The sequence below is a fragment of the Emydura macquarii genome, unplaced genomic scaffold (genome assembly GCF_026122565.2).
Source record: "Emydura macquarii macquarii isolate MOO-44397 ecotype Brisbane River unplaced genomic scaffold, CSIRO-AGI_Emac_v2 contig_1790, whole genome shotgun sequence".
NCBI classification, from domain to species: Eukaryota; Metazoa; Chordata; order Testudines; family Chelidae; genus Emydura; species Emydura macquarii.
In genome coordinates, this window is record NW_027131927.1 from 6,808,810 (window position 1) to 6,826,204 (window position 17,395).

Consider the following 17,395-nt stretch of genomic DNA (forward strand, 5'->3'; position numbering starts at 1 on the left):
CAAAGCATTGATGTCTCCGGCGCACAGCGCGCACCTCTCCCGCATGCAGCGCCCGGAGCCGGGAGCGGAGCCGCGGAGGAGGAGACCCCTTCGGACTTGATGTGTTCTTCGGCGGGAGGCAGCCACCGCCCGGCATCGCCGCGAGAGGCGCGGAGAGGCGAGGGCAGGGGGCCGCAGAGGGCGCTCCAGCGGAGAGAGTCCTGAGCGCGCCCCTTCAAACAAACGGGCCCCGGGGCCCCGCGTTCCCTGCCTGCCAGGGGGGCTCGGCTTTTACATTATCTGGGGGGGCTGGAGGGACCCTGCGCCCCACCCGGCCCGTGTGTGCGGGAGGCTGGGACAGGACTTGGGGTCTGACAGAGACTGGGACTTTCTCCCCCGCCCCGCCTGCGCCGCGGGCCAACATTTCCTGGGAGAGACTCGGCAACTTGGAGAGAGTTTCTCTGCTGCTGCTGCTGGTGCTTCAGTGCAGTCCTCGCCTTGGCCTTGACAGATCCCCTCCCCCCCCGCGCGATCCTAGTGCCCCCCCGACCTTCTGCGGCTCCCCCTTTCCTCTGCACCCGCAGCAGGGTGCCTGCCCTCCCCTTCCGCGCCCCCAGCCCTGCCTCGAACAGGACCTCGCCCCTTTCTTGCAGCGCCCGCCGAGCGGGACATACCCCCTTAGCAGCCCACCCCCTTCTCACCCCCGCACCCCGCACCCCTCTAGCAGCGCCTCCCCCCCGCACCCCTTTAGCCGCCCCCGCAGCTCTCCCCGGCCCCCCCGCACCCTCTCTCCCGCTGCCCCCCCCCCCCAGATCTCCCCCCGCACCTCTCCCCGGCGGCGGGCGGCGGGCGGCAATGCTGGCGGTGGGGCAGATGGACGGCAGCCCCCGGCAAAGCGCCTTCCTGCTCGGCAGCCCGCCCCTGGCCGCCCTGCACAGCATGGCCGAGATGAAGACGCCGCTGTACCCCGCGTACCCCCTGCCCGCCGGGGCCGGGCCCGGTTCCTCCTCCGCCTCCTCCTCGGCCTCCTCCTCGGCCTCCCCGTCCCCGCCGCTGGGCTCCCCCAACCCGGCCGGCCTCAAGCCGCCGGCCCTGGCCAGCCCCCCGCAGCAGCTCTCGGCCGCCACCCCGCACGGCATCAACGACATCCTGAGCCGGCCCTCTATGCCCCTGACCGGGGCCGCCCTGGCCTCCCAGTCGCCCTCCGGCTCCTCCTCGTCCTCCGCCGGCCTCCTGGCCGGCCTGCCCCGCTTCAGCAGCCTCAGCCCCCCGCCGCCGCCCCCGGGGCTCTACTTCAGCCCGGGCGCGGCCGCCGTCGCGGTGGGCCGCTACCCCAAGCCCCTGGCCGAGCTGCCCGGCAGGACCCCGCTCTTCTGGCCGGGGGTGATGCAGAGCCCCCCCTGGAGAGACGCTCGCCTCGCCTGCACCCCCCGTGAGTACCAGCCCCAGCTGTCGCTGGGGGGGTGGGGAGGGGGAGAGTGGGCGGCTTTCCTAGCACAGACAATTGCCCCCAGGTCAATGGGTGAAATCTGCCCCTCTCCCCCAGGAATCCTGCCCTGGGGGCAGCTCCGGCCCTGACCAGGGTCGCCCCCAGCCCCTGTTTCTTGCCTCCTCCTCAGCCCTGTTGCATCTGAGCGCACAGTACCGCGGCCGCTGGGCTGCTGTTGCAGGGCGCTGGGAGTTAGTTGGAGGCAGAGACAAGTCACTTGTTTAGCTCTGGCTGTACCCCCCCCCCCCAATCCCACTTTTATTGAGGGGGGGGGAAACGCTGCTCAGGGTGAGTTTGTTTACGCGGTAGGATGCTCAGCGGTGTGAATCGATTGAAAGTGCTTCTCGTTTACTCGCGCACACCATTCCTCTGAACTCTCCCGGTGCTGCTTTCGCTGCCTTTACTTTTTCTCCGGCCAACCCTCCATCTCTCACGTTATACTTACCTCTGCTTCCGGCTGTCTGAATCCCTGTGGCGTGCACCGGCCGGCATTCGCTCCTCACTTTAGTTGCAAACTCGTTTGGTAACAATTTAGAAGGGTCGGTTAGGAGATGTGTTTGTTTGTCAGGGCAAAGGAAAATGTCCCAGATTTGTCCTGGATAAAAGTTTTAAGGACCAAATGCGATTTCCCGCTCTCTTTCAGGCAGAGGCTTTTATAAACTCGGGATCTTTATGCCTCATCTGTTTTCTCTCTCGTTGTTTTGATGCTGACGACACTTCCAAGTGCCTGTAGCGGTTTCCTAAGCACAGTGATGTTCCTAGCTTAGATTTGCTGCTATCAGACACTTTAAAGGGTTGACGTTACTAAAACCGTTTTGATCGCTATAAATCGAATTCTTACAGTAACATTCGCTGTCTGAACTCCTGAAAGAGTATATTAAATGCTTCAAATATATTAGACTGTATGCATTATTTGACTTCCTGGCAATTTGGCGCTCCCAGCTGGCGTGAAAGCATTTAAAATATCAAGTTATTGCTTACAAATAATGGGAAGTTTTTACAAAAAAGTTTTCTCATTTTATTTTCCTAAAAGGACTTCTAGGTGAAATATCTCCAGTTCAACTACTCCTTCCCCCGCCCCCTTTTTTGAGTTTGGTTCATACACAAACTTTCCCCAAGAAGAACCCTTTGTAGTTACCTACTTTTATCGATTACCGTTTTTGCAGGATGATCATTTTTGCCAGTTCAAAATTTAGACCCTCAAAATTAAGGGGCGGCAAAAGATTCGCATCGCTTTGAATCTGGCAAACATTTTAAGAGTGGATTCGTTCTCCCCATATATAGAAAAATCCTCTTTCCCTTGACTAAATGTGATAGCTAAGCACTTTCCCAAATAAACAGATTAACATAACGGTCTGTGCATTCATTCTTTTCCAGATCAGGGTTCAATTTTGCTGGATAAAGACGGAAAGAGAAAACATACAAGACCCACTTTTTCTGGCCAGCAGATTTTCGCCCTGGAAAAGACTTTTGAGCAGACCAAATATTTAGCAGGACCAGAGAGAGCCAGGCTAGCCTATTCACTGGGGATGACAGAGAGTCAAGTCAAGGTGAGATGATCATGTCAAACACTAGATAAGAGACTCAAGCCCATACATTGCTGAGACTGGGCGGAGTGTGAAAAATACATATACAAAGGAGCCCTGATATAAGATATTGACGAACAAAAGGAATCAGACGCATGCCTTTGAAATCAGGTTCATCTTAAATGGATACATATGCTCTGCACATACACCATTAGTGCCAGAACAAAGCCATTGCAAAATATTATTGCTAACTGAATCCTTGGCATAAATAGCTCCTTAAAAAACGCACTTCGCTTGATAATTATTTGCAGTTTATAATTAATGACGTTATTTATGAGACTAGGGAACCATTTAAAAAATATTAATGTATTTAGAAATAATTTAAAATTAGGAATGCTTGTAAAATGACCCCAAAATGTTATGTTGAATATGCCATAACATTGGGAGAGTTAAGGTATAATATTGTGGGTGGACACTTAAATACAAAGAAGTGTAGTTTGTGTTGGAAGGCTAATACTTGTGCAATACATTTTCTGAGACAGCAGCCATGCAATGTTTTGGTCATTGAAATGATTAGGACAAATAGTTAAAATATTATATCCTTCTCCTGGCTAAGGGCAAAACACCAGTTTGCAAATGTACTTAAATGGTTCAAACTTCAGAGACCTTTCCTTGATTGGGAAAGGAATTGAGCTAAAAAGCCTAAAAGGGATGGAATGGTTTACACATTCCCACCCCGAATTTGTTTATTTTAGTTAAATATTGAAATATGTCAGAGGTAGGGCTTTGAGAAGTTAAAATGCCAGTGCAAGCTACAATGTTTTTCTTGTACAGGAATTTGTATCTAAAGATAAAAAGCGGCTTAGAGAATTTAACAGTTTCTGTGTTAAGGGTCTTCTTTATGTATTCTCATTCTCCCAGAGCTATCTGGAGACCCTCATTTGTCACTGTAAATATGTCTAAATGGCTGTGAATAAATTGTTACAGCCCTTACAATGAAAATAACAACCTCTCCTCTTACACTGCCCTTTCTAAGATAAAATATATAACAGAAGAGGGGACATTAGAGAATCATTCAATTTAAAATGTTTATTGTCACATATGAGCGGGATTAAAGTATTGTGTATTCAGTGAGTGCACTAGGCATGTAGCTAAATTTTTTCTTTCAAATGAATACTTTAATTCCATGTGTAGGAATCGTTCTGCAACACTGAAATTATATTTTGAATCATAGGATTCCTGACTTGGATTTTAGAGGGAAAATCCCCTGTAAATTGTTCCTTTCTGGGCATATATATATTTAACAACAACTTTTTGGAATCTATTTTTTCATTTATTGTAGAAATGTAATTTAATCTTAAAAAATCAAAGGAATAAAAAAAATTTGCATTTTTAACCTGGTGAGGCAGCACAGAATAAGTTTATGTGACCAATTAGTTTTACCTCTAACTGTTTGACTATTTTGGTATGTTAGAAACACATGCTTTTCACTTTGAATTGCATTTAGGACTAGAGATAACACAAATAAAGAGGCATATATTTTCATGGGAGATGGCATCCCACCAAGTTTGATACATGTTAGTTGAGTTTTGATTAAATAAACTGAATAGGCAGAAACATACAAGAGAGAGGAGGCAGAGAATAATAAATGTAGAGTTTAATAGGAAATTAAGAGGGGTAAAATTGTTCCCTCCCTCCATTAATATGCAAAGTTTTATTTAAAAGTATTCAAGGCTTGCTTTGAAACTCCTCTTAAAACAAAACAAAATAAAAAGCAAGTGAACCCAAAAGGCACAAAATGCTTCTTTATCAGGAGAAAAAGCAACTTAAATATGCTGGGCCCTGAAAAATTCTTTAACTATCAATAATAACTCTGCAGTAGCAAAATCAATAATTCTATGGTGATAATAACAACAATATAGTAATAATTGTAATAACTTAGAATAATAGTAACTATGATAATAACTACAAAATGAATACTAAGCATTTCATGGTAGCAATAATAATAAGTATGATATGCATACTGATAACTTTATGTTCATAATTATAGATATGGTCTGAATATTAACTAATCTATAGTAATAGTAATAATAAAAGTATAGCACACATATCAATCATTATCTGATAATAATAATCATAGCTGTATGGTGATAATTACAGTAATTTTGGATAATAACTATGATGGGAATACTTAAGTGTCCGTGGTAATAAAATAATTATTTAAGAATGCCTTGTGGTATAATAATAACAATAATAATTATAAAGTATAGTAGTAATAACTATGCCATGGATACTAATAGCTCTCCGGCAATATTAATAGTAATAACGATTGCATGGATATGAATCCTTCTCTAGTAGCAGTAAGTTCATACTATTACTAACTAGGATAGGAACACTAACTCTAGAATAGCAGTAATAATACAGTATGTTTAATACTAATTCTAGTATAGTAATTATGGAATGAATATAAAGAACTCTGGTAGCAATGATACATATGGGATGAACACTATGGCAATAATAAAACAACACTAGTAATGACTATTAAGGCCTCTGCAGTGGCTATAACCCTATGGTAGTCATGACGTGAACAACGGTACACGGACTCATCCCTGTTGGCATGGCATGACTAGGAGTAACGGGGTGGCAGGCCCGGTAACCACAGCGGTGGGGTAAGGAGACTGGTACCTCTGTGGAGTAGCGGCAGTGGCCGGGATGCTAGTAAGAAGCAGAGCCCTGGCAGGAATCCAGAGGCCTGTCTGGGGCGAAGAGCGGCGCCTGGCCGGGGCGGTGGCCTGCTCCGGCTCGCGGAGGGTCAGGAGCGGGGTGTGGAGGTGCTTTCCGGCTTGCCCTGGCCCGGGTCAGTAATCTCTCTCTCTCCCCCCCGCCCTCTCTCTCTCCGGCTCTTTGCTGCGGCTGGGCCCGCGCTGCAGGTGTGGTTCCAGAACCGGCGCACCAAGTGGCGGAAGAAGCACGCGGCCGAGATGGCCACGGCGAAGAAGAAGCAGGACTCGGAGACCGAGCGGCTGAAGGGGGCCTCGGAGAACGAGGAGGAGGACGATGACTACAACAAGCCGCTGGACCCCAACTCGGACGACGAGAAGATCACCCAGCTGCTGAAGAAACACAAGTCGAGCAGCAGCAGCAGCCTGCTCCTGCACACGTCGGAGACCGAGAGCTCCTCGTAAGGCGCTCCAGCCCCGGGCCCCGCGCACCGGGGCAGGACTCGGGCCGCTTTCTGAGATGTGTACATATCTATTTTTCTAGACTCGATCGGCGGCCGGGGAGGAAAGACGCGAGTAAAGAACCAGCCCAGCGCAGCGCAGCGCAGCGCTCTCTTCCGCTTCTCGCCTGTGGCCCCTGGGCGCTGTAGGGGGGCCGGGGAGGGGAGGGGGGGGCTGGCTGCCTGCTCCCCCTTCTTTTGCAGACTCCAGAGTCGCTGGGGAGAAAGAGGGAGGGACCTACTCTCACCCCACGGCACCTGCTGGGCGGACTAAAGCGACCTGTTGAAGGCTCTTTGTAAATAAATCGTGAGTCACACTGACTATAGAAGTTACTTTACTGTGAATATTTAAAATGTAAAATACTTTAAAAAAAAATGAGAAAGGGCTGAGTTGGATCCTCCCCACCACCACCAGTCCTCCACCCCCTGGTCTGGCTTTTTTAAAGATCTGTTCTTTTGAATAGTGAGTTGTGGAATATAAACGACGAGATTTGTTTGTGGTCTCTTCCCCCACCTTGGGTGCTTCTTCTGAACTTTCTCCTGCAGACAGACCTTGATTCCCTCCTGATTTGAACTGCGGCCCACCATTAAGGGCACCTCATAATAGATTTGAAACAGTCTCTACGGACGTTTTGCCAAGTATGAGGAAGTCTTGGCTGGGAACGCTCCTTCCCAGGCTGAAATTGCACACGTCCTTAATGCTATTTATTAGTATTTTAAAAATACTTGTGGGGGGAGGAGGGAGGAGGGCAGATTTAAATAGTTTGCTTTAATTTAACCGGTTTCCAATAAAATGCGTGTTAAAGTAGCAGGTGGGAATTGTTACAACCACTTTCAGTCGAAATATAAAATTCATTTAGATGATGTCATTGAATTTAAAGTGTGTTTTCTTTTGTATCATAAAGAATACTATAGAATGTAAATTGTTTTCTTTTTAAAGCTAATAATGATGATATATTAGCCTCTTAACATTTATTAATTTATATTAAAATAATTCGGTTTGTAAAGAGAAGAGCCCTTTGCAAGACCAGTTCAATGAAATGCACTTTCTGTTTTAAAAAAAGATAAATCAATTAAAACCAGTTTAAAGACGTTTGTTGCCTCGGCTGAAAGGTACAGATAATCTGATCTCAACAGAGATTAAATAATAAAACTGATGGCACGAAAAGAGATCATTTGGATTCTTTTGTTCATTTTCAGGAGCATTTTTTAAAAGTAGTAAAATGTCACTGAATTCAAAAGGTTCAAGAGTAAATGCAAACCAAATAAGAGAGGGTTCATTGGAAAATATAAAGTTGCTATTCCTGCTGTATCATTTTTCTGAGAGCTCTTTTCCTTTTGTGGAACCTCCCTGGGGAATTCAGGAAGTCAGAATTTCCATATATATCCCAGATAGGTTAATCTCAGGCGAATATAGGTTGTATTAACTTTTTAAGCAGCAAGCAACACAAGCTATTATCAGGAATAACATGCTAACATGATTATGGGAAAGAGACTATTTTCCAGAAAGAAAGCGATGAATAAGAGTCTAGCCAGAGGTCTAAAGTAAATAATTAGACTCAATACAGGAACGACAGTTTTAAATTGAAACGCCTTATTTAGCCATGATCATTTCCATATTTAAACAGCGGATAACTATTGTTATGGCTTTTATGGCTGAACCCAAGCAAACATAAACCCTGGGAGTTGAGCGAAGGAATCAGTTACTCTGAAATTTAGAAAAATATTAGTCTTGTGTCAGTTTGTGTGACGTGTTTTATTCTTAAACAAAAGCAGGCGAAACAGCACTTTGCTGAAGCGACGTCTTAAACGAGAGAGGGCTTGACTCTGAATATTGAGTGGGCGTTTTGTCTGAGTAAGGCGTTCAGGATCTGGTCCAGAGAGATTTATGTACCTGCAAGTTTCTGCAACTATACAAGATATGGTGGATTTATTTCGATATTTCCCCAGCATAGTTTTTCCCAGCATATAAGGTACCACGGTATAGCATCTACGTTGCATTCTGAGCCTCCGAAGGAGGCGATGGAGCGCATATCCCTTTGATAAAGCAGAATATTTCAAAATTTCAGGTTCACTATCTGCAGCATAAACGTGCCAGTCTCAGATCTTTACTTCTTCTTAAAACCTTTATGACAGATACAAAACCCGACTCTGAGACGCTGAGCTGTTTACAAGGCATCAAGTCAAAATGCTTCTGGTTTTGCAGTTATTCTTAAAACAGGGTGATTTAAAAGCAAACAACCCAGCCACCGTTGTCAACGTGTCTCTCACTTTTTACAGATGTAAATAGGAATTTCTCTTAGGAATCGAGGCAAGCCACACCCCCGAGCCAGCAGATCCGGAAGACAAAAATGTGTGACCATTTCAAAACTTTTTAAAAACCCCTCACCAATGTCTTAAGCCCTGTTTCCTTTACTTAGTCTTGACTAGCTTCAATAAAGCAGCTTCTTTCTCAGATCACTGCTTTGGCGATAGTGTTTATTCACTCCCAGACCATGATTTATTTGATTTTATTTTGTAAATATATGATTTTATTTTCCAAGACATTTCTCTCTCAAAAGCCAGAGTTGCTTTAGTCCTATATGCCTCGAGGAAAAATTCTATATCAGACAGAAAACACTTCTTTTGTACATCTCTTGATACCACACTTTGTGTGTCACTGAGCAATGGTTTGTATACAGCCAGCCATGTTGTACTGGTTTCTTTCTTTCTTTCCTCCTCCCCCCCCCCCTTTTTCCAGTTGACTGCAGCACTGACTTTGGCTTTCCAGTTAATTTACTTCTACACAGAGACCCAGCTGGCCACCAGTTGCAGTTGGCACTATAAAACTAGAATTACAGGGAAAAAAGCCCAATTCTGATCGCTTGGTTAGTTTGGTTTTGTCTATGTATTTGAGAAAAGAACAGTTTATTCATATGATCTCACTTTTTTTCTTTGTGGTTAAGGCTTTGAAAACAAAATGGAGCTTAGAGCGGGAGGCAAAGCATCCTTCACATCGAGTATAGGACTTTTATGAAGAAAGCTAATAAATAATGTCACGATCATTGTTACAAATATCCTAGCTAACAACTGGGGATAAAATGTCAGTGGTTTTTACAAGGTTTTAAAGTTCACCTGCTGAAATTTTAAAATCTGTGATGGTCACTGGACCTCAGTAAAACAGAACAGAGACCTTCGTTTTGCACACACCAGAGAGCAATTGAACAATCAAGTTAGGATGTTGCTTAATTAAACTAGCCAGAATCGTGCAGAAATCACCCCTACATCACGTGCCAGTGTGTCAATTCGCTGTCCACCAATGGGGCAAATCCTGCTGGTTGGACTCACAGGAATAGTCTCCATTAAAAGAGAGTTTAATTTTAGCTCATTTAAAGCCAGTAACATGTGAGGTTTAAGGAAATCTCCCCTACAGATTAACGGAGGTCACGATTTGCCCGGTTAGATATATTTCCCCCCTCTCATGGTATCTGGACGCAGCAAACAGGGAAAGCAGATGAATATGTCGGTTGCCATTTGTTTTCCCACTCTATGCCCTTTCCTTGAAATGTTAGCTGTGCATTATATAGATAAATCTATTTATTGTATTGAAACCAACCCCAGCAGAACGTAAATAAATGAACACAGTGTGTTAATATGGCCGTCTCGCATAGCGCCCCTGACAAGTAGCGTTGTGTAATGGGGTCTAACTGTTCATCCGAAATCCTATGTAGATGAGTACATTAAAACAGTATCCATTTAGGGGAGATCAACATCTTCTTGTCCATTGAATTTGTCATCCTCCCAAACACTAAAGGAGTGAAATTCCACTTGGGGACTCTAGCCCTCGGCAGTTTCAAGAGACAGTAATTCTTTTGTTAATCATTGACAATAGCACTGTGTAATAATAACCGAGATAAGTAGCAGATTTCATCTATACTCTCTACTTCAGGCTAATCTCAACAGCTTTGTCTACAGCAAGCCTTTTTTTTTTTTTTTAATGCGATCTTTGATGTAAACCCGGATCCTCTATTTTGTGTGTTTTTTTGACTGAGGGAAATAAAATCTGTTATTTCAGTGTTTACCCTGCCTTCTTCTTTGACATGTGTACCCTCCTGAGAGCAGGCGAGTAAGATACTGCGAGACACACTGCCGAACTGCTGAACAGGAGGATTTTGATGGGATCCTTCGTGCTTTTTAACCTGACATCGTTTCACACATCCCGCCAGAGAAGTCGCAGCGAAAAGCCCATTCTTTCAGTTCCAATTCCTCTTTGAGTTAGAAGAAATCAGCATTATTTTGATCAAACAACCATAACCCACAGACAATATTCTGATGCGAAGGAAATAAAATCCCTTTCATAACAATATTCCGTCTTCTGCAGCTGTTGGGTCGTATATAAGGCAAGTGTCTGTTCTTCATCTCCTCCCTGATAACAAGGAGAACTGCAGGAAGAACGGATTATTTCGATCCTAAGTGTTAAAATCCTACAGTAGGTTTATAATTTGGCTACCTTTCTCCGCTGTATGGAAAATACCCTGGGCCCTAAGAACTGACAAACGCAAATAATATGTATACAACAACCAGGTCTATCTGCCGTAATGGAGATTATTTCAGAAATAGATTGGCGAGGCTAGTTAAAAAGTGTGGTTAGCAAAGTCCTTATTTCATTCTGTGGTCATATAATATTTGTCAAACTAGAACGAATCTATTACCATGCACCTGAATAAGTACGTCTCTGTCCCTATGTCTGTAAAAGTAGCTACATATAGATGCACAGATAAAGGGATACATTAGAATAATACAGAATATTAGCTAAAGAGTCCCGTATAAGGGCCCAATCCTGCATTCTTGTCTCAGGCAAAGCTCCCACTGAAGTCAATGGGAAGTCTGCCGGAGTAAATGCAAATCAGGGCTCATAATTTAAACTGCGGGCCAAACGCTGCTGGCTTGACTCCTTTTCACTGATTTCGCTGGGGGACGCTGGAGTGCGTAGATGCCGGATCAGGATTTGGCCCTGTCTTTTCCATTGCAGATGAGGTGTGAAGCCAGCTGCCTGGACCCCGGGAAGTGTTCCGTGGCAAACACCAACACCCGTTCTTGGCACATTGTCTGTCAACTATAACCCTCTGATGACTGGCAGTGACCGCTCAGAGCAAACGCCCCAGTGACCCGGGGAATTCAAAAGGAGAAAACCTGGCTCTTCCCCCTCAGGGCATTTAGCTCCGTGCTCTGACAGGGACTTGGGCAGAACCTGTCTCAGGCACGCAAAGACGCTGCTCTGTAAAGCGGTTTGCCCCTGGAGCGGCCTCTTTGCTTTGATCTCTCTCTAGTCTAAGCTACTCTGTGGGCTGTGCCAGGCTGGACAGATGCTACCCATTTTTGTGACCCCGCTGCCTTAGGACTCAGCCCGGTGTGAGGCAGTTGCCCCCAGTGGAGACACACATATTTATATCGAGCTGAGTGCCAAGCGGGGAGGTTAGGGAAAAGAAATAAAAACGGAAGATCAGAAAAGCTGAGACATATTCAGCTGCCAGGAGTTATTTGGTATTGACTTCATCATCGCGCCCATATCACAATGAGGACACATGCTCGTCCAACTCGAGTCAGTGGAGGTTTGGCCACTGGCACCCCCACGAGGGTTGTCTTTGTCCCATTCAACACATGAGATTTCCCATTTTACAGCGAGCCAGCCAGGGTGCACCAGAATTTGCCCCTGGGATTGGCAGATCCCTGGACATTTGTTGGCCAGCGTGGGAAGGGCAATGGGCAGGGTGGGCTGCTTTGTCTGTGGTCCTCCCAGGTCTATCCTCCCATGTCTCTCTTTCCCACTCCTTCTGCAGATCGGGTCAGTCTAGCTCGCTGGTTGATTGGTGTTGTGACTAGTCAGGACTACACAGGGAGTGGGCTTGTGTCCTAGTCTTTGCCCCAGGAGCAGAGTAAGACGTTGTACCCCATGCTAAATTGTACGGTCCTTGTGGGATGGGACAGATGCCTTCCCTGCCAGGTTATCTTTTGTGAGCTGGATGGCAGGGGATACTTATATTGGCTTGACACTTTCAGGACCTGGTGTACATAAAGATGGTTTCACTTAGGAATTTAATTGTCACAATTCACATGGCATGAGTTCTTAGCAGCACAGGAGAGGGGAACCTTAGCCTTTGATTCCCTAAATCATAGGTACAGAGCAGGATTGAAGGACCTAACATTTATATTTGGGGTGAAATAAAGACCAGGGGGTTCTCTCCTGGTAGGCCCAGCTGTTCACCGGCAGGGCCTGGATTGAGTGAATAAAGTCTAGGAACTCTTAGCTCATGGTTTTCATGGCATCAGGAGACACAGGAGACCACTGATTTCACAGGGCATGGGGCTCACTGGACATCCAGGAGCAGGATCGGACACCCTTACCCAACTTGTATAGCACTTTACTCCAGAGGCAGTCTCATTCAGTTCCATGGGTTTACACCTGAAGTAGTGTTACTCATCCTGAGTAATGGGTAATTGGAATCTGGACCCACATTTGATCAATTGATAGGCTGTTGGAGTTAATAAAAGTTCAGCCACTTGGTTAAACTTTATCCAGTCTTTCTCTGATAAATGGCTGGGGAGCATTAAACAGTGCTTTTGGAGGAGGAGACCATGGCTAAAGGGAAAATGAGGTGCTTCCTTTTCTTATACTTAATCCTCTCAAACAAAGAGAAACATCTGACAGTGCCCCCCCCCCCCCATTTGCAAAATAATGGTGAAATCTTGGTGGATGAAGTGCCAAAGAGTACTTTAGATATGTACATGGTACATCCTTCTGTTATACATCCTGTGCTAGACGGTCTGTGATACTGTACCGGCCACCAGATCAGTCTGAATCGGGCAGCCATGAGCCAGGGGATTGATCGCTGCAGATTACTGTGCCAAGGGCTGCGAGAATGTTTTGTTCTTGGCAGTTTCACCCCGTCACCCACAGAAACGCCGCTCCTGGCCTGCACAGGGCCGATGTCACACTATTGCCGACGGGCGGCACAGCCCAGCGAGCCCTGGGGAGATGGGTGGTCTTTGCATGGTGAAAACAGCGGCGGCATTCAAACCAGCCCGATCGCTTACTCAGAAACCCGAGGATCTGCCCCAACGGGCGGCTCCCCAAAGCGCAGCCACCCCCGATTCCCCCCGCTTCCTGGGGCATTGGAGAACGGGCCGTAAGCGTCTTTTCCGCAGGGGGGTATGGGGCGGGACCATCTGAGGCTGCTGTTGACGTCGGAGTGGCTCCAGAAGAAAAGCTGCCCCTAAATCAAGGCAGCTGCGTGTCGATTAGAGACAAGGCCCGCGTGGCTTAGCTCTTTCAGGAGGCGCTAATTGAGGTCAGCGGGCACCGGGGCCCTCCCGTCTCCCTGTTGCTGCAGCAAACGCCTTCCGTGTCCCGGCAAAGCCGAGGAGGAGATGTCCCCATCCAGGGTCTTTGGAAGCTCCAGGTACGGCTCTGCTCTGTGGTACAGCTGCTCGAGGAGGATGCGTTTTCCACCGGGACAGACGGCAGCCCCCTAAACCTCCCCGCCTAATCTAGTCCTGGGAGTAGTGGAGGATAAAAGCACCGAAGCGGTTACTAGAGGGGAAACCAGCGACTGCCCCATGACAGTCCCTGGGACGCAACTATTGGTCGTGTAACCTTTGGAACCGAATGAAAATCCGCCGTCAGTGTAGACTTAGCCAGAGTCATTCTGGTGTAGCGCCTCCAGTTAATGTGTGCCTGTAGTCTATATCGGCCCTCTGCAAGGGGTGAATAGTCCCTATAGACGATGCACCCCTCATATAATATTCGACTCTGCTCCTATGCGGTTTTTTTTTTTTTGCACTTGAGTTCAACGTGAGCAGGCCCATGGAAAATAAGTTAAAAGACACAAACAAAAAAGATATATAAAAGAATTACTTCCCCTAACTCTCCAATTCCGTCTTTTGTAATAGAAAATTAAAAATAGCCCCCTGCTAAACTTTGAGGGCTGTGGTTTTCTCTGGGTGAAACGGAAGGCAAGATACAGAGATTTTTTTTTCCAGCCCATAAAACGGTTCATTTAAAATAAAATCTTTAACCTAATTGCTGTTTGTAGTAATTAATGCACAGCGCTCCCGCCGGTTTTAATGTATAATGATACATGCTGGGAGCAACTCAGCATTGAAAAGCTTTAGAACTGGGTAAGTTTAGAGAGATTTCCTTGCTCCTCCCCCCCCCCCACCAGACGATCCACCTCCATTAATTTCAGTGGGAGGGGGGAGAGATATTTTTGTTTTCTTTTGGAAAAAAAAAATCAAGAAAAACGAAAGATTAACTTCTTTTTTATACACAACAAGTCCATTTAAAAAAAGTAAGGATGTTAAATTTTTGGTCTTCAGATATACTTGTCTAGTCCAAGGATGGAGATTGTCGTGTGTGTGTGTGTGTGTATATATATATATATATATATATATATATATTTATATACACACACAGAAAATGAATTGCACAACGTCCTTTTTACTTTTAACAATCTGCAAGAATAGTTCAAGGATCGCTTTTTTTTCACCCCTCCCTACCTGGGAAGATAATTGTGCCTCATCAAAGCTATGGGCCAATTAATAGTGGTTCAATTTCCTCTCTCAACCAGCCAGCTGCCAAGACCCGTTAGCTGAATTCCAACCGGCTGCTTTGACACTGAATGCATTTCCTCCCCGACAAAAAAATGGGCGAGATGACCAGCCACTCCATTATTATGACATTGAGCCCCGCTGTAGCCACTCTCGGTGGAAGGAGTGGAGGCTGGAGTGATGTGTAACGGTGTCATGTCACCCTCTTCACAAAAGAGCGTCCTCCCCCCTCCCCACTTTCCCACCTCCAGGGCTAGCATCAGGCTGCACTGAGGTCAATATGATCTGCCACTTGTGATTTTAACAGCCTCGACTTTCAATTTCTTTCTTAATACTCTCTCTATCATACCGCCTTACATCAGCAGCCGGCTCCAGCATCGCCCAGACTGAATTTACTTTCATTACCAAACTCGGATGTGTTGAACCCGGTAACGTATCAGCCTATCCTGACATGAAGCCGTGAAATACCAGCCAGCATGTCTGCTCACCTGGGGCAACGTGGATAACTATCTCTGGGATTCCCCGCGCCCCTAAGAGGTGGTGGTGGTGGTGGTGGTGGGGGCGTTTACATTGGAAATCCAGGAGAGAAAGCGAACAGCTGTCAAAAAAGAAAGCGATCGCTCTCCAGATCGGATCACGGGTGGCTTTGCTGGCAATAATAAATAATGCTCACTTGAATTCAGTCCTTAGTGGGTCCCTTTCTGGGCAGATAAGGTGGAGCTGTCGCACATTGGAAGGCTGTCTATAAAATCCAAGCGCTGTACTCTCCACGCAGCCAGCCCTGTAAATAATGTTGACATCGGTGTTTTTATACCATGCCTGTGTTGGTCTCTATTAGACCCTCAATTGCGGAGTTGCAAGGGGACACTCCCCAAGACGACTGCTCGCTGCTGCTGCATAAAACGTGGTTTTATGGGCAAATCCCAGGAAGAGCCGTTTAAAAAGAGGAACAAAATATGAGTGTGAAGATGGCGTTTTATGTACTGAGTACCTTACGCGGACCTTGTAGATACAGCAGTTGCGATGCAGACACTAAAGGACTGACCAGGGAGGGCACAGCTCCAATTCGAGAGGACAGCACACAGAGGAGAGGAGAAGAGAAGAATTGACCCACTATGGGGCTGGCACCTGCCTTCTTTCCGAGCCCCCAAGTTCTCCGTGAGTCCAAGGAAGGCAGGAGCGGAGTCTTTACACTGACAATCCAGGCTCCGCATTCTTTGGACACGCTCTGTCCTACACGCACCCCTGGTGGGGATGCACTACACCCACCCGCCCAGCGCCTGCTATCTGGGAGGTCCAGACAGGTTGATTCCACCCGGAAGGGGCGGCTTCTTGCATCCCGGAGGCTGGACAAGTGAATTGGAATCTAGAAAAGACATTAGAAAGAGCCTCCACAATCGGCTTCTGTCTTTCTTTTGCTAGAAAGCCAATTTTTTTTGCAGGTGAATAATGAAAAGGTAAATCTGTCTGCCCTGAAGTAAAGGGTAACGGGCAAACTGCTAATCCCAGCAAAGAAAGTAATTAAAATCTTACTTTCCTAAACCCGAGGAAATCTAGATGGAGCCAAATCCGACCCACCATTTCGAGTTCACTCTTTGGCCCATTTGAAATTCGTATGCCTGAGCTGGATTAGACCTTTTCCCCCCTCTCCTGTGGTAGCCCTTTTCACGCCCATTGTAAATGGGATACAGAACACGCCGGTCCTCGACAGAATTTTTAACATCAACATGGTTGATAGAACTTTTCAGTGCAGTTACATTGTTGTGTTGAATAGATTTTATGAAGGTATTTGATTATGCAAAAATTAAAGGCGAATCTAGACGACCAAAATTTCCCTTCTTCTTGCTGAATCAAGGTAGCCTCCCAGAAGTGATTTATGCCTGGAAACTCTGCTATAATTCCTCCTCTGTACATTATACGAACTTTTCAATATACCCCTGCAGAAACATAACATGAACAATCTGGACAGTCATGGCGTCAGCCAGAATAACAAAACAGCGAAATAACCCAGTCAGATGAAATGGATGGCAGAGTCACATTTACCGCTGTCGCTTTCCGCACAATATCGGAATTGTTCAATACACACAGTGGAACAATCAATTAGCCATACATCTCTTTTAAACCGCCCGTCCTTGTGTTATCTCAAAGTCTTAAATCAGAATATTCCTAATCCCAAGGACAAGGCCTTCGAATTCATTTATCCTAATTGCAACTCTCGCAAATACCCTTTAGCATATATAAAATGAATGCATATGTAAAGCGTGCTGATATCCAAAGACATGACCAGACTGACAACTAAGGTAGGACAGATCTGACTATTTCAGTGAGTGCTGGCCTCATTTGCCCTTTCCTTATGCCCGTTCGCCTTTTATGAACTCCTGAAATCCCATTATCATTTATCACTTTTCTATTATATTAATTTGTAACTCTTACATATTAAACGCACTCCACGTTCATGGCAGGGCTCCCACGTTTGCGCTGGTGATGTCATTTCATTAAAGGCATTCGTTATACCCCCTGCCAGTCCGCCGCTTGCTCGCTTTTTAATAACCGCATCGTGTCAAAAGTTGCCCAGAGAAAACTGAGTTTAAAAAA

The 17,395-nt window shown here is 46.1% G+C and overlaps 1 protein-coding gene and 1 long non-coding RNA gene across 2 annotated transcripts; both read left to right on the top strand.

The window, feature by feature from the left end:
- Positions 1-834: 834 nt before the first annotated feature.
- Positions 835-7,315, top strand: NKX6-1 (NK6 homeobox 1). Its single transcript, XM_067557347.1, has 3 exons — positions 835-1,411; positions 2,846-3,018; positions 5,925-7,315. The coding sequence occupies exons 1-3, from the start codon at positions 835-837 to the stop codon at positions 6,177-6,179; spliced, it is 1,005 nt and encodes a 334-aa protein (XP_067413448.1). The 3' UTR covers positions 6,180-7,315.
- A 6,190-nt stretch (positions 7,316-13,505) lies between these two features.
- Positions 13,506-16,556, top strand: LOC137159137 (uncharacterized). The gene is made up of 3 exons (XR_010921541.1): positions 13,506-13,653; positions 15,163-15,228; positions 15,639-16,556. It is a non-coding gene; the product is annotated as an uncharacterized lncRNA (long non-coding RNA).
- Positions 16,557-17,395: the final 839 nt, after the last annotated feature.

Coding starts and splice junctions, on each gene's coding strand:
- NKX6-1 (XM_067557347.1), top strand. CDS start 835: ATGCTGGCGGTGGGGCAGATGGACGGCAGCCCCCGGCAAAGCGCCTTC. Junction 1,412..2,845: donor TCGCCTCGCCTGCACCCCCC/GTGAGTACCAGC, acceptor ATTCTTTTCCAG/ATCAGGGTTCAATTTTGCTG. Junction 3,019..5,924: donor TGACAGAGAGTCAAGTCAAG/GTGAGATGATCA, acceptor CCCGCGCTGCAG/GTGTGGTTCCAGAACCGGCG.